The 17,865-nt window shown below is 36.3% G+C and overlaps 1 protein-coding gene across 1 annotated transcript; it reads left to right on the forward strand.

The window, feature by feature from the left end:
* Positions 1–4,603: 4,603 nt before the first annotated feature.
* Positions 4,604–5,215, forward strand: LOC137747891 (agamous-like MADS-box protein AGL29). The gene has a single exon (XM_068488023.1). The coding sequence runs from the start codon at positions 4,604–4,606 to the stop codon at positions 5,213–5,215; it is 612 nt and encodes a 203-aa protein (XP_068344124.1).
* The last annotated feature ends 12,650 nt before the right edge of the window (positions 5,216–17,865 follow it).

A 17,865-nucleotide genomic window follows, 5' to 3' on the forward strand; every position in this document is an offset into this window, starting at 1 on the left:
GTTGTGGTTGAAAAAATTGTTGAGAGAACTTGGATTTAAACCCGAGGGTGTTATGAAATTTCATTGTGATAACAAGGCTGCTATTGAGATTGCTCATAATCTACTGCAACATGATCGAACAAAACATATGGAGATTGATCGACATTTCATCAAGGAAAAATTTGATGTTGGAATTATTATGTTTCCATTTGTAGGATCTGAAGATCAACACGCTGATGTGCTTACTACGGCTATGTATAATAGTGTGTTTTCCAACTCACTTAACAAGTTGGGCATGCGTGACATCTTTACTCCAACTTAAGGATGAGTGTTGCAAGTTATATAATAGTTAAAGTGTAAATAGTAGTCTGTTGTTCCACATTGACGAACTGCATATGTAGTACTAATTGTAACTCCTATATATACTCCACTTTGGAGATTAATGAATATATAAGAAATTACCAAATATTGTCATATATAGTTTTGGTATTTACCGTATTTAATTTGAATGTATACACATTGGCAAGTAACAATTTTTTTATTTAAACACTAAAAGTATGCAATTTTACAATGTAAAGGGTACTATTGAAATTTTATTTTACATTCCTATTCATTTTAGGGATGTATAATACACTAGGAAAAGAGTTTTAGGTAACAAATTCGATACAAGCATAGAATTACTCTGGTGCCTTAGGCCATCTCCAATTGAATGGTCCAGAAGGCTACAAGGTCGAAAATAGTCCAAAAATCGTCTCCAACCGAGGGCTAGGCCAAAGGACTCATAGGCCCCACTGGACAAAAAAGGGCCAAAGGTAACTAGCTCACGCCAACTAGCCGTTATTTTTGAATTTTTTTTTTTTTTACAAAATATTTTTTTCTTGTAACTTCCTAAGCCATTAAACAACATTAAATAACATGAAACAACATTAAACTGTGACGACCCGTCCCAAATTAATATATATTTTATCCTCGAATGTGTGGAAATGTCTATTTTGCCCTTGTGGGCCTTGTGAGGTGGTGGTACATAGAAAATTTTAAATTATTTTTCCCGTTGATATAATTAAATTATTCCCAACATCACGAGAATGTCGACATAATTCAGGGTTGAGTCGGGTTTATAGTGGAAGAATTACAAAGGAAGAAAGGAAATTAGGTTGAACCCAAATTGCATGAGTTTAGTCATGTAGCCCAATTACGATTTAGGACAATTTAAGATGCTCAATCCCGTAGGACACACACACGTGCAACCTTCTTTCCATTTCTCTCTTCCTTTCTCGAATCCTCTTTGAGTCCGTACAACCAAAACCTCTAACCTTCGAATCTTGTCACACACTAACACGATAATACTAACCTTACACTCGATTTGTGAGTGTAAGGTTAGTATTTCGTCGAGTGCAATGGTGACCAGCACCGGAATCCGGCAGACCACCGAAGAAGAAAGGGGAATATTCCATCAAAGTTGACGGAATATACTAACGGCTTCAGGTAAAGTTAACAGTATATGCTGTTACTTAACAAAATATTCCCTAACGCTATTAGGAAATCCGTCAGTGTGCCAAGCACGTGCTGGTGCGTGTGGCCGTGCCTTGGCCGACGCTTAAGGGCACGTGGGATGTTGAAATTTTTTTCTAAAAATATAGGGATGCTCGTGGTGTTGAGCAAGCCACGATGGTATATTCAAACACTCGAATTGAGCAACGTATGAGAAGTTATTACAAAGTGTTGGTTATGTGCTTAAAAGTAACGTTAAAATAGTTGTTTCACATATAGGTGAAACGTTTCCAGAGGACGAGCGCAGCCAGGCGAGACTTAGGGGTTACGACCCGACTACATATCAGTGAGTGGGCTTTTGGTTATATATATATGTGCCTTATGTTTCATAGAAACTGTTTAAATGATTTTTACATTTTAAATGCCATGTCGTATGCATTACATACTAGAATATGCATTCGTATAGTTGTGTATATTACTGCTTGACGTTGCGGACGCTCAGGAAAGCCTCAGGTGAGTATATTTTAATGGTAGTGATGATGTTGTGTATGATTATGTTAGATTGCATTTAGTGATTTATATCCTGCACCCCGGTGTTAGTGCTCTGCCCCAGGTCAGGGCCTAGCTTTCATGTAATTGTTCACCTCCCGCAACATGTGCTCACCTTGGATCCAAGGCAGGTGCTAACCTGTCGTACAGACCACATTAGGTGGTTCCGACTCGTAGGTAACTTGCCATACTTCACATAGTCTTCACGTGATCGTAGCACTTGAGCGTATTTATTTACACCTAGCCTGTCGTACAGACCACGTTGGTGGTTCCGACTCGTGTGCAGGATTTGATTTGATTGTTGAGTTATAGATCTAGCCGCACAGGTCACGTTAGGTGACTCCGGCTGATATGTCACTTTATATTAGTACAATTCACCTGGCTCACTTATTCATGGTTGAGATGATTGACATGGCATACACATGGTTTGTTATTCTTGATCATAGTTTTTATATATGTATACAACATTATTTCCTGGGAAACTTATACGGGTTTTACGGTGAGGGGTCATTACTTTTGGGAAGATAAATGGTTTTGAAAAGCTTTGTTTTTGCCCACTCACATTTTCTATTTTGCGCCCCTCCAGGTTCTAGGTAAATTTCGGCGTTGGTGGCTTACGAGGAATCTTTGGCGGTTCTGCCAGATATCCATCAATGTAGGGTTTCTTTATGTTGTGTATAATTATTACTTAGTCTTCTGGAATGCACTTCGATACCTCTGCTCTGATTGTGTGTATCTTTACTCTAATCACTTTCACTCGTACTTATAGGTTAGTCTAAGGTAAGATAACTAGTGGTTTTTATTTATTCGCATTTTCATATCATTACCACTTCCGCACAGCGCACATAGTTACGTCACCCTCACGTGACAACCAGCATGTCTCGATTGAGGTCAGGGTGTGTCATAAACAATATTAAATAACATTAAACAACATAAAAATTATACAAAAAAAAAAACATTTAACAACATAAAAATTAAACGCCTCCTCCATGCTTCTTTTGGCCCAAAGATGTGCAACAAAATCTTGTTGTAGGTATTTGTTTGTGGCACGGGAACATATTATCCTATAGCGCCTCATGTAAATATTAAAAAAATCTCATTTTTTATTATAAATTCAAGTTGTAGTTTTTAAATTTAAATAATAAATTATGTTTGGCCTTATGACCCTTTGGCCATCAGTTGGAGATGGTTTTTTGTGATAGAGTTATGTTTGGCCATATGGCTCTTTGGCTTTCGGTTGGAGATGGTAATTAAGAAATATGTCCCTGCACTGTTCATTAAAATATTAATTTCTTGGAGGACCAGATGTCTAAAACGAGCCATCTAACTCTCATTTGGTTGGAGATGACCTTACAACCCACACCAACGTGGTGTGACCCAAGAGCTCATGCTATCCCTAAGTTAGACTTATTAGATGGAATGAATATGAAAGCTCTAGGTTTCTTGGTAGAGGAACCTGGGTCAATTACGAAATCTTCCAAGACGAACAATTAGTTTGGGCTTGGATTTATGCGAATGCTAGAGGGGTATTTCCGTAAAACTGGGCTCTTTGTGTTCACGTATCAAGTCCTCAATATCCAATGATTTTTGGTTCACGTGAATGATTCTTTTCTCGAGTCCAATGTTTTTTCAAACGCTGGAATGAATCCACAAAACCATACCATTAAAAATTATTATGAAAAGGAGTACAATCTATATTTCCAGGGTAATGCGGAGATTAAATTTGTAAATTTAATATTGTAAACTAAATAACATAAAAGTTAATGATTGAATTATTACCTGATCGTTAATAAACGTGCTCATTTTTATTGGTGACACATCATTTAGTTTGAAATTTTATTTTACTAATTTAGTCTCCCTAGCATTACCCATATTCCCATCCAGCATTTGGACCAACCAAACATAAAAAAAGGCAGTAGACCTATGAACGTGGGTCCGCATTACACTTTTTTTTTCTTTCTAAAACAAACGATATTATCTACACTAAGAGAAGGGAGTGAACTTAACCTCACAATGAGCTAGCAATAATATGGTTTAAATGTAACCATAAAAAAATTATTTCGTTTTTTAATATAGCAATCCAGCCACTTCAAACACTTTCGTTAAGAATTTGCGTTTTAACATATTACATTACATTAGTTTATATAATTAAATTTGTAATACAATGATATATTTATATTAAGGCGCGATAAATTGTTTTAAGTTACAGAACGAGTCAACCATAATAATTACTTTATATATATATATATATATATATATATATATATATATATATACACATACATTTCACGTTGTAGATATCTTTGGTAGTTTGTTTTGGAATTTAAGGCCCAATTATGTCAAAATTACGTATTTTGGTATGCTCACAAAGAATTACGATATTTGATAATTTCATTTTATGTGGTCAAAAACGATAAAGATTATGTCATTATTGTCATATGACTAAGGCAACATGCATGTATTTATAAATTGGTTGAAGAGAATGTCCTTATAAATTAACATGTTTCTCCTGAAAGTTTTTTCATTCCCATTCAATACGAACAAGATTTTTCTTGCCTCCTTTTCATTTGCTTGTAGAGAAAGAATGAGGGGCCGCAAAAAGATTCAAATGGAGTTGATTGAGAGTCAACATGCACGGCAAGTCTCTTTCTCCAAACGCAGATCCAGCCTCTTCAAAAAGGCTAGTGAGCTTTGCACCATGTGTGCTGTTCAGGTTTTACTGGTTATCTTCTCACTTGGAAGGAAGCCCTTTTCTTTTGGCTACCCTTCCGTTCATTCGGTACTTAACAGGTTTCATCAGTTTCAAAACCCTGATGCCAGTAGCAGTCAAAGCGAGGCTACAAAAGAACCAGTTATGCAAGGTCTTAACGACAGCTTCTCTCATTTACTTGAACAAGTGAAATTTGAGCAGAAAAGGGGAAAGCAATTGAACAGGAAAATAATGGAGCATTCGGGGCCTGATTGGTTAAAAGCACCAATGGATAGCCTCAACCTCGAGGAGTTACGCAAGGTCAAGGAAACCCTTGTCGATGTAAAAAAGAAGATAAAAAAGCAAAGGGATGAGCTTCTAGCCGAACCTCTTGCATCCTCAAACAATAATTCTATCGAGTTGGCTCATTGTCCTGAATCTAACCTAGTTGGAGACATTTCTTCTGTTCATCCTCAAGGCTCATTAACTTTTAGGGAGGAAGAGTGATTTTGTGTATTGTGCCATCATAGTATTGGTTTTAAGATTTCATGCATTTTGCTCCCTGTTTTCATAAGAGCTGGCCTTGAGATTCCAGGGGCCCGAGGCGAGCTAATAAAAGGATTCAATGCATTGCATATTTCACATAATTTTTTATCTTTCAAAAATTAACCGGCATTTAAGAAATTCAATAACCAACTAGTCCTCTTGTGCTTTCTCAATATCAACATTTCACATTAAAATCGAAACTAAAACTGTTAATATCAAATAGCCGTAGATAAAAAACAGTGGAGCAGAGGGTTGATTAAAAAGAAAAAAAGTGGGAGACAAAAATACACACTCTACTCTCTGTGTTAAGTTCTCTCCCGTTTCATGAGAGACTCTCTCTTCTTGAGGGTTTTCTCATCGGTGTGTGAGTGTATATCAGCTTCCGTCCTCCTCCTTGCAGCCACTGATACTAGCTATGGCTAGTGTTGGTGCCAGTCCCTTACTCCTCCTCTCTCTCTCTCTTTTCCTTACCTTAAATTCCTTTCATTCTCTTACATCTTGCTTTTTCCTCTGCCCATTTGCCCGATCGAGCCTATCCACCATTCTCTATACTAGCTATGGCTATGGCTAGTGTTGGTGCCAGGCCCCCATTCTGACCTACCATTGCCTCCACCTCCATGATTTCCAACACTCTGTTCCCTATCCCTTCCAATTGGCTCAATCTTTCACGTAACCCACAATCTGAATCTGCACCTACTAATCAACACCGCCGTTTTTTGCTCCTAGGAAGGTGCGTAGAGCTTCGAGTTTTCTCATGGTGTTAACATCACCTCCTTCCTCTGTTTGCCCTTATTGGCACTGTTGGTCGCAGCTTGTTTCATGCGAGCTTCTTTTGAATTGTGGTGCCGATTTATGTGGTGCTCTTTGGAGGGTGTCAGAGTCTTTTTCTTTTGGGAGTTTTAACGAAAAATCCACGATACTGGTCACTTTAACGAAAAACCACATTTTTACACTAAAAAATCAATCCTGGTACTATTCACTTTACCTTTTATTTTGTCCTCATCATTAAAACTCAAGATTTTCAAGCCCTTTTCATTAGTTTTCCTTTTTCTTTTATCTACTTTGGGGGCTCTGTTTGGCTTGATTTCAAGTGATTGTTGGTGGTGCTAGTTCAGGCTAGTTGGTAGGTATCCTTCCAAGGCGGCGGTGGTCACAAGTTGTTAGGGTTTTTCATTTTTCAGTTTTTATTTTGTTCTTGGCTCATAACTTTCTTTTGGGCCTTTTTTTGTTATATTTTGAAAGTTCATATCTATGTTGTGTGCTTAATGTAATTGGGCCTCTTGTAAAATTGTTTTGTTGGTAATAAAGTTACATTTGATGAAAAAAAAAAAATTAAAAAGAGTGATCTTTTCTCTTTTGATATTCTCCACGCCGTCTAGTTCATCAAAGAAAATAAAAAGAGTGAGGTAGAGCCTCGCAGCTCACCTTGTTAACGAATAACAAAGGAGAAAAAAGGAGTGCTCTTATGGCTGGATTTTGCTTAGAGTTTGAGAGATGAGATGGGAAAAAGCGACGGCCCTAATTACCAATGCACGAACGTATTTCCTGGTATTTTGGAATTTTTTTTTTATAAATATTTTTTAGTGCTAAAACAGAGCTAGTTCTCAATCAACTCATAGGATATGTACCAAAATCATAGAAAGATGACACCAAGGAGACATAGGAAAGGAGACAATTGATCTACTGTTGGATCTTCACTTTAGATTAGATTTGGCAAATGGATCGTGATCATTTCATACCCGTTATTTTAATAGATCGTGTCGTGTCAAACCCGTTATCTTAATTGGTTCTTAACAGACGACCCAATAACGACTCGACTCATTAATAGGTCATGTCGGATTAACATACAAGAAATTATCATGTCTAATGTCTAGACCTAGCAAATGGGTTGGTCCTTATCGTTTACATGTCATTCCCGTTAACCCATTATCTTAACGGGTGACTCAATAACAACCGGATTCGTTAACACGTTCTTCACAGGTGACCTGATACCAAATCATTAACGGTTAACTATAAAACCAATTATTTTCTTGTTGAGTTAACAAATCGTAAAAAAAATTGTCAATTGTGTAAAATAAAAACATGAAAAGCCCTTCTATAATATGTATAAGTTTATCAAGCCTTTTAAACAAAGTATCCCAGAAGAAATTACCCTCCCTGACTCACCCCTACCTGAATTGTTTGATCTAGTCGATGCCCTAACTCCCTTGTCCATAAGCATTGATCTCATCGTTCTTAAGGTTAACACATGAAGTTAATAGTAGATTTTGACAGGGCTTTCCGGAATATTACTGGAATTGGAGCATTTTTGTTGGTTATAAAAGAGAATGTAATAATGTTACTTTCTTGCTACTGCAGTGCACAAGTCATGTCGCAAGTGTTTCATCCGTCATTCAAGCAGAAGCTATGGCTTTCTGGAGAGGATTAAGTTTAGGTCGTTTCACTAGGTTACTATTCGGTGCATTTTCGAGGGCGATGACTTGTAGGTTGTGAATGCAATACAAAAAAGCGAAAGCATAAACCTCAGCGATAAGTAGGCCGATGATCAAGTTTTACGGGGATGTAGTCAAACTAGGATTTGAGAGGATTTTAAAATACTTTAAAATCCTAGTGTAATCAATTAAAAGATTTTAAAAGATTTTAAAGGATTTTGAAATCCATTCAAATCTAGGTGTAAACAATTAAAGGATTTTAGTATCCTTTAAAATCTAGGTGTAGTCAATTAAAAGATTTTAAAGGATTTTAAAATCCATCCAAATCCAAGTGTATTCAAAAAATTAAGATTTTGGAGGATTTCAATAAGTTGTGGATTTTGTGGGATTTGAGAGCCAAAAGTATATATAACCAAGACTAAAAAGAATCCAACCTCACCTCCTAAGATTTCAAATCCTTCCACCACAATTCATTCAAATTCTTTAAAAATTCATATGAATTTTGTAAGAGTCCTTAATCCTCTTAAATCCTATCAAATCTATCACTTTTAAAATCCTTTAAAATCTTAGTTTGACTACACCGCCTTTAATGTATAGTCAGACCGTGTGTAATCCTTGAGGGCCCAAATCATTACCCGTTTGGTAGCTCATCATGATTGCATACCTCTTTCGGTACTCTTTCGGTAATAGTGAAAAAAAACTTCGAGTATTTGCCTTCCAACCCGTCAACTTTTGTTTAACCTTTTTAATTAATTCATTTGCATTAACAGGATCTTTCCCAAGGACAATAATATGAATACCTAAATATTTACCAATTGTGGTTTTATGTTGAATTTGAAGAATTCGAACTGTATCATTCCTTATTTGCGTTGAAGTATTATTCGAAAAACAAAGTGAAGATTTATGAAAATTTACATGTTGTCCTGCAACTTTGGCAAAGTTAGTTAAGCATTTGAGAATAGCCTTTAGCACCCTTAGTCGTAGCCTTAACAAATAGCAAACAATCATCAACAAACACCAAATTAGAAATTTTGAGCCCCCTCCGGGAAGAGAGAATCCCCACATGAGATTTACGGTCCTTGGCAAGTAAATTTAGTTGTCTGATAAGCGGTTCCATGCAAATGATGAAATATAAGGTGAAAAGGGGTCACCTTGTCTAATTCCCCTCTTGGGATAGAAGTAACCATGTGCGTTTCCATTTAGGAGGGTAGAAAAAGACTGTCGATGTGATACACTCCATAACTAAAAATTTAGAAGGACATAAGATGAGTCCACCCTATTCTTTGTTATAGTTTATTGGTTATTTTGGTAGAATTTTGATATTTTGTTATATATTTTTAATGTAGGACATTCGACTTCCTCTAGAGCAAAACGTGATCAAACGGATGAATTTTGGAGTGATTCCAATTGAAAGATGTTCGTAAGTCTTTCAAGATGATTATGTCAAAATTCCAAATTTTTCTACCAAGCCATTTGACCGTGGCGATAAAATAGAGGTCCAGTGAGCAGCTTTCTCATATTGACGTTTTTGGACATTTTGGGTATTTTGAAGGTCAAGATGGCATATTTTGAGGAATATCCCTTCTAAGGATTTATTGGGGACGACTTAAGCTTTCAAAAGAGACCTTTTGGAACCAAATCGGAGTTGATTTGGTAGGTCAAACGTCTGATTTTCTGATAAGTCCGAATTTCAGTTTAAATAGGAAACCTTTTATTTCCTAGTTACTTATTCTATTATGTTTCCTAGTTTTTAGAAGACCTTTTCTAGGTAGGATTTTATATTGTAGTAGTATAAATAAAGCTATTTAGTCATTAGGGTAAAGGTATAACGCACTATTTTGCGAATTTCAGACGTGTTTTCTATCCATGTTCTTAATAATATTTTGTTTTATGATTGTTTGTAACTAATTTCCGTTTGCTAGGGCGATGCCTTGAGCCTTAACATGAATATGTAGTTTTTATTTAATTGTTTATGATATTATGCATGCATACTTTGAATTATTAATCACTGTGTTTAAACTGTCTATATATCTTAATGCTTAGCTACCATTAAAATGTTTAAATAAGTAATCGGATGCAATTCGGTCGGAACGCCACCAGAGGAGTGAGTATTGCTTCTTGTGATTGATAGTTGTAATTTCACTTAGGTCGAATGTCACGTCTTAGGGGTTGCATGGTTTTTCAAAGGGTTTTTACAAAGCGTAATGAGTCATGCATGTTTATATTTGATCTTAATGCCACAGACGGGTTGCATGTTTGATATACATTCTAGCTTGAATGCCACAAGTAGAATATGCATCAGGAAAACCTCACCTTCAAAGTTGCATGTGTAATTCATAAGTAATTGGTAAAACTATATAAAATTGTTAAGGTGATGGCGGAACCCTAGTGTCCTTTTATCATTATTTTCTAAGATTGTTCCCCTTCAAATTGGTTTCTTTAATTGTTTTAATTTAAAATTCGTTTTTAATATTCTAAGTCATAAAATCAACCTTTTTTGAAACTTTGTTTTAAATAGTTAATTAAGAATTAGTTTAAATACAAATTATTCAATCAACCCACGTGGAAACGACCTTACTTGAGCTGCTATCAACATACATGATATAAGTGTTTTTATCCCTACTTTTACATGTGGTAGAAATTCCATCAACATACCTGATATAACTCCAATTCAGAAAATCATATTCCTTCCCAGATCCAATCTAATTCTCATTACTCCATCCTTACATTTCTTCCTTTTAAAACCTGAGAACATCTCAAGTGCGACCAAAACATTATCTGTCCAGAAGCAAAAGCTCCTTGGTTCTTGTAAATAATTTTATCCAAGAGAGGATTTAGTCTATGAATAATGATTTTAGTAATTATCTTGAAACTCACACTACATAAACTTATAGGTCTGTAGTTACTTACCACCTCAGGATTATCTACCTTAGAGATAAGAGTAATATTAGTATGGTTAATTAATCTCAAACTCATTCCATTGTAAATAAAAAATAAAAAATAAAAAGTCCCTAACTAGAGAGCCCACTGACCCTTTGATGGTATCCCAGCATTCATGAAACAAACCAACACTGTAACCATAGGGCCATAGGCATTCAGTGCTCCTATACTTTTAACAGCATAGGAAAAACGCCTTTTAAAATCTTGCACAAAAACTTGCTCCAACCCTCCCCCAGTAAACCACCGGAGATCATGATCCTTTTTAATTTTGAAAATTTCATTCCCTTTTTTCCTTACTGTAGCTTTTGTTTGGAAGTACCTTGTGTTTTGATCTCTAAACTTAAGCCAATTCACTTTCGCCTTCTGAGCCACATAATCTCTTCTTGCTTTAGCACTTGCTGCAACTCATTTTTGAGGTGTAATTTCAAATCTAAATAATGCATTCGAATTATTCATATTCTTTTCCTGAATGTCAGTAATTTTCAAAAGAAGATCTTTTTTGTCATTAACATTTCCATAAGTGTTTTTATTCCAATTACCAAGTACTTGAAAGTTCCCGCACAGGATCTAAACTAATCTCTAGGTAATATCCCATCGTCACCACTTCCAAGAATCATTAACAAACGTTTTAAAATCAGGGTGATGAAGCCACACTGCTTCAAATTGAAATTATCCATATCTTTTGTTCTTGAAAACTTCATTACTTGAAAGGAAAATGAGACTATGATCTGAACCAAAAATAGGGTAACCAGGAAGCTTTGCATCCTTAAAAAGTATTTATCCAGCTAGGATTAACTAAGGCTCTATATATCCAACCTTTCAAATACTACATAAATGTCTCCATGACCATTAGACCAAGTAAATGGCACTCCCGAAGCATGGAGAGAAATTAGATTCTAATCATTCATGAAGTTGATAAAATTAGTCATATCAACGGTGGTATTTCTAACACCTCCAAGCTTTTCATCTAATGATAAGCATAAACAAACGTAAGAAAATGGATATGATCATACTCAAATCTTGAACCTGGCAATGAATAAATCTAGAACAATGATTCATTATATTAATAGTAACTGCAGAGGAATTCCGGAACAAACACAGGCCACCGCACTACCATCAGGATTAAAATTGCTACAAAACTCTGGTCTTTCCCACCCTCTGCAGTTCCACTACCGATACACTCGTTCAAATAACTAGGTCCCTCCTGATTCACAAACTCCTTACGGATCCCCTTCCTCGGACTCATCACTCCAACTCTAGGCCTAGGTGGTGGTGGCGGCAGCAAATTTCTTTCTTCAGCCACGACAGCATCCACAACATCCCTAACAGTTGGACCTTTATCATCAGCTATCCTACTTACCTCACATAAACAATGTCTTGAACAAGCAAATTACCACAGCATATATACCAACCCATAACAATGGTGTCACTATTAATTAAAAAAAAGGTTCAATTGCAAACATAAGCACCAACAACAATAATAATTTGGAACCTAATTATTTTCCTATTCTAGCAACTATAGTTATCACACCACAAACAAATCACACACATATAATTTATTTTTAAAATAGCAAACTTAGCATGTAAGACACAAATCCACTTAACCTTTACCTCATTCATTGCATCCTCATGCCTCGGAGACCTTCTCCAGTCTTGCACTAGGTCAACCCTAAGTGTCCACTTGTACTTTGCAACTTTCCCCTCTTTGCCCAAATCCCTCTGAGACCTGCCCTCCCCCATCTCCTCACTCAGTTGACGCTTCTCTACTTTCTTCTTCCACTTTGGGGCTGCCGTAGTCCACCCATCTTCCTGATGATGATCCCACCCAAATTTCTGTCAAATCTCTTCACTGTCCACCGCTTCATCATCATGCGGGACCGTAAAAGGAAAAGACTACATCACATCATTTTGCAAGGCCCCCTTCACATCTTCATCTTCCCTAGTATCCCCAGGATAGATGAGACGCTCATCTCAAACACCATCTCAGTAAGAAAACAACTATTATCCACTTCACTTTCTGCACATTCATGTCCATCAAACCTTCTTCTACCACAATAAAAACACACCTCGAAAAGCTTTTTATAACTTACTAGAATCGGGTGATCATCATCGTTATGGATAATGAGGACCTTTTCAGAGGAAAATGCAAACCCACTTCAACCAACACCCTTAACAAAAACACCGTTCAGAACCAGCGGGATCTCATCAACCTTAATGATACCACTCAAGGGTTGAGCGATCACCTTGATAATATTTTCCTCCTTATACCTAACAGGAAGCCTAGGCAGCCTCGCCCATACAACAAGCTTATCGATTGTGTCCAAATAACTGAAGTTAGGCGTCCACCTCTCCAAGTAAAAAATTTGTCCACGGACATACCATGGGCGGTTGTTAGAACACACTCCAGTGAATTCTAAAGCTAACCACTTCCTACCATAATGGTCAAGGTAGAAAGTGTGCTAACATCATTTTTCCAAAGTAGCCCTAGCTTCCACTTGATTAACCTTGCCTCCAAAGGTTGCCCAAACATATTTCCCATCAGAACTCTAGCTTGCATGTGCTCAACATTAAGAGTAGAACACAGATTGGTACTAACCCTTGTAACCCCTTGCTCCTTCTGAAGGTACCAAATGCCTTATCCACCACTACACGATCCTCCCCGGGTTGAGGAACCGGAAAAGGGTTAGCCCAACGAGGAATATATTGGTTAGAACAGATTTTGGTTTTCCTGGTTAGGTTTGAACTGAAAGCTGCAAATTGAGAGTTGGCCATTGGAAAAGAAATAGAAGGACAAAAGGATAAAAGGCTAGAAGACAGAAGTGAGTGAACCAACAGACGGCACCACCAACTTGAATAGCTGAGATTTGAAGGTATCCAACGGTCAAAAAAGGAGGCGCCTCCGCATGCAAGCTTCCTTGAAAACACTTGAAACCCCTAGATGGGATTATCATGAAGGAAAAGTGCCAACTATTGATTCTAGGACTCAACAAACTAGAACTAATGATGACATTACTCCAAAACCAACGCCGCACACTCAAGTACAACACACAAAAATAAGCACAAGAAACGAACATATACCTATCTCTTATAATTATTGAAATTAACCACCAAACAGAAATGTGCAGGCAAATTAAAATATCACATAAAAAACCGAAAATAAAATTGTAACAAAATAAAATGTTAATCAAGGCAGGCAACCCAAGTGTCACACCACTAAACTTGGTTAATCCCACGCACCGGAAACAACTTAACCTATAAAACCCTAAATAGCCTTAATATTTAGATCTCAAACACCTAAACCCAAACAACACTGGTTTCAGGGTAAGCATGCCAAACCATGACAACAGACGAATCATCTTCTAAGGATCACAAACCCTCCCCAATTGCTGAACAAATCAAACGGAAACCCGAGCCCAATAATCAAGACAAACTAGCCCAATTAGCTCTATCTCCACTAGTTAATCTAAACTTAACACCATGGCCAACTCTACGCCACCACCACCAATAATCTTCCTTAATCACTCATCCTAATTAAACAAGGATGAAAATCATTCGATTTACCCCATAAAGGACGCCGCTGCCCCAAGACGGGGGAGACTCTCCTAGAAACCCTAGAGCCATTATTTGATGCATTCATTTGTTTAATCTAAAAACACATTTGTGTGTAACCATTTATGGTCTAGTGGTATTCCTCTTCACTTATAAGTAAGAGGTCTTAGATTTGATTCTTGCCAAAGGTGAATTTAAACCACATTATTGCTAGTTCATTGTGAGGCTAAGTCCATCCTCTCCTCCTTAGTGTAGATAATATTGTTTGTTCAAAAAAAAAAAAACACATTTGTGTTTCAAGTATTGAGAGGCTTCAAGTTATTCTAGGAATAAACAATTTTAATTATGAAACGAATAAAATTTGACATAAAATAGAATTATTCATTCATTAAAGAGTAATGAAAGGTAGATCAAAATTTTATACCAAATTTGCAAACCAAATGATATGTCATTAATACGAAATAAGCATGTTAATCAACACTTAAGTAATAATCCAATTATCAATAGCCACATCATTTGATTTACAGAATTTGGTCTAAAAATTTCGTCTCCTTAATATTATCCTTCTAAATTACATGGCAATGACATGTCAGCTGCACATAAAATGTTTAGGAATATGGTTCAAATAATATGGCTATATCCTTGTTGATGTTCATACAGACCTATGTAGATTGATTATTCATGAGAAATAGAAAAAACACAAAAGGATAGGATGACTTTTATGCTCATACATGCAAATAGTTCATTCCTATCACCGTACGCAAATTATGATTGGAAATTGCCGCATTTCTTGACCCTGGATTTCCTGGAATAGACAGACTTATGTATACAACATGACAGAAAGACGCCAGACAAGAAAACATACACGCACTGCCCTATAACACACGGATATAATAGAACAAGCATGTGAATATTTTATATATATACATATATATACACACACACACACACACACACACCTCAAAATAAATAATAAAGTCTCTATAATTGAAGGCCGATTTCCATTCTAAAAAATTCAAAATACTTGCAAGATTCAAGAACCCTAAAATAAAGACTAACAGATATGTATACAGCAGAAATATCTGAACAAACGAAGGAGCTGGGAAGCAACCTATACGTATATAAAAAGCTGAAGTATATATGTATATCATCAAATGAAATTCTCCCATGAAAAATATATAATCTATTATCAAGCACATGAGAAGCCAGTAATTAAAAGAAACATGAATTCTGTATTTTTCACCTGCACAATATCCATTCCACAGAAATTCCAATCCAAAAGTGTCGGTGCGGTTAACTTCAGTTTCAAAAAGCTAAACCTATCCTGCGCAGACATGTTGCAGATTTGCAGTGCCAAGGCTCATGAGTCTAAATGTAAATTTGTACCTAACATTCCAGATGTTTGTTCGTCAATACATTTGGACTGTGATTCGCTCACTGGTACATTAGTACCAATCTACAGCATCGAGTATGTATAATTTTCTTGACATTTGATTCATCTTAAACTTACATAAATATTGACAATAACAATGACGAACGATCTATACGTACGTACTAGACGCTGAAATAAGTTGGTGCCCTTAAAAATCTTTTCTCTAAACAATATTGCATTCAAGTCGGAACTATATAGTATAGCTGGAGGAGGGAGGTAGAGGGATTCAAGAAAACTTTCTGGAAATTTTGTAGTCTGGAATATTGATCCTTGCAATCAGATAGATCATAAATACGTACTAAATACGAACACAATGTCATCTAACAATTAACAAACAGATCACGCAATCATCTAATTACAATTAATCAACGGACAATAATGACTTGGATGATAAGAAAATCGTGACTTAGTTTGTTAGGTAGCCAATAGGAGCCTCGAGTTCATTGCATAAATCCAGTAGAATTACACATATTTAAACAGATGAAATTCAAGGGAATATCTGAAAGAAAATGCAACAAAGAATCAGCAGCAGCCTCATCGATCATCATTACGAGATAAAGTGAAAATTAAAAACTCAGATTAGATACAGAACTAAATCAGATCCCTTAATTATAAATTGTTTATACTTCCCATGAACTTTTCACCCATGAAGACGATGACCGACCAACGAACCCATTAGGCTTTAAACATCTTATTCCTTCTTCACCTCCCTTGGATTAAAAGAAGTTAGAAGAATCACACACAGAAAGAATTGAAGGGTAGTTGGTATATGTTTATATAAATCTTGAACAATAATAATGGAGAATTACTTTGGAATTTACCAAATAAAAATACATGAGAAAACTGTAAGTAGAATTGCCTGGCTCCATCCTGTCTGCCTCTAAAATTTCTACCAAGGAATGGTGTTGGTTGAGTTGGTACTCTCTCTACACAAAACCTATAAGAGATCAGTTACATTCATTGATTACCACTTAATCATCCTTGGGATTTGTTTGAAAGTGACCTCTGGTCATGCCCCATTGGATCAATGGAACGACTTCATATATAGGGTACCTACCCTTAGTTTTGAAGGGCATTTTGGTCAATGCACCTGAAATATTGGGCAATGGGTGGTGGAGAAACAAGTAGTGCTTCTTGTCTTCTATGTCCTGCGCCATTACTGATGACTTTGCTTGCCCAAAGCTGGACCCCGCCACTTATTCCTTCTTTTTTCTTCCCTTATTTTCTTCTTGCTTCTTCCCTGTAGCTTCTTTCTCCTTTACAGAGAGAGAGAGAGAGAGAGAGAGAGAGAGAGAGAGAGAGAGAGAGAGAGACTGACTATGGGAGAAGAGAGAGGGAGATCTGGGGTTATATAGATTGGAGCCAGAAGAACCAGATGGGAAGACGAAGAAGCATTTGTTTTGGGCCATGCGGCTAAATTTGGCCGGTGAAACGCCCTTTTCAACTTACTCCTTGGTCCGTTTTCTGGTAAGACAGAAAGTGTGCTTTTCTTGTTCCATTCACTCATTTAATTATGTTATTCCCATAATTAGTCACACTATATTGCCCCAACGATTCATGCATTTTTCATGCAACTTTTTTTTTTTTTTTTTTTTTAACAAACGATATTATCCACACTAAAAGGAAGGAGGAGGGACTTAGTATCACAATGAGTTAGCAATAATGTGGTTCAAATTTTCCTTTAGCGAGAATCAAACCTAAAACCTCTCACTTACAAATGAAAAAGAATATCACTAGACTATAGTACTAACTGACATTTTCCATGCAACTTTAAACTATCAAGTTTGTGTGTCAAGTGTAAACCCTAAAAAATACAAGTTTTTTACTCTTGAGGAGGTGGGAGGGGGGGGGGAGATTATCATCGAAATTTCATTCTCAATTGTAAAAAATTATTTATTTTTCTTAATTGTTTTCAGGGAACTTTTATTAACATTCTAAAAATCTTTTTTTGCACTCCTCAAAGGTGTAATTTTTTTCTAAATATAGAAAGTTTGTGTGGAGCATAAAATAATCCCACATATCCAAGAGGCGACATGTGGACTTTATCCCGAAGAAGACAAGATTGACGTCATTAAATAGATAGGGCACACAACGACTGACTAAAGCTCCACTGCTTGTCGCATGTAAAAGTCAAAAGACATGAAAGATAGGACTAATTACTAAATCTTATTTTTAATACATTCCAAATTGAAGATCAACTCAATCAAGTAAGGAATCCTCATCATAATCAATCAAGGATACCTCCATCATCATGAGAT

The sequence above is a fragment of the Pyrus communis genome, chromosome 10 (genome assembly GCF_963583255.1).
Source record: "Pyrus communis chromosome 10, drPyrComm1.1, whole genome shotgun sequence".
In the NCBI taxonomy this organism is placed as follows: Eukaryota; Viridiplantae; Streptophyta; class Magnoliopsida; order Rosales; family Rosaceae; genus Pyrus; species Pyrus communis.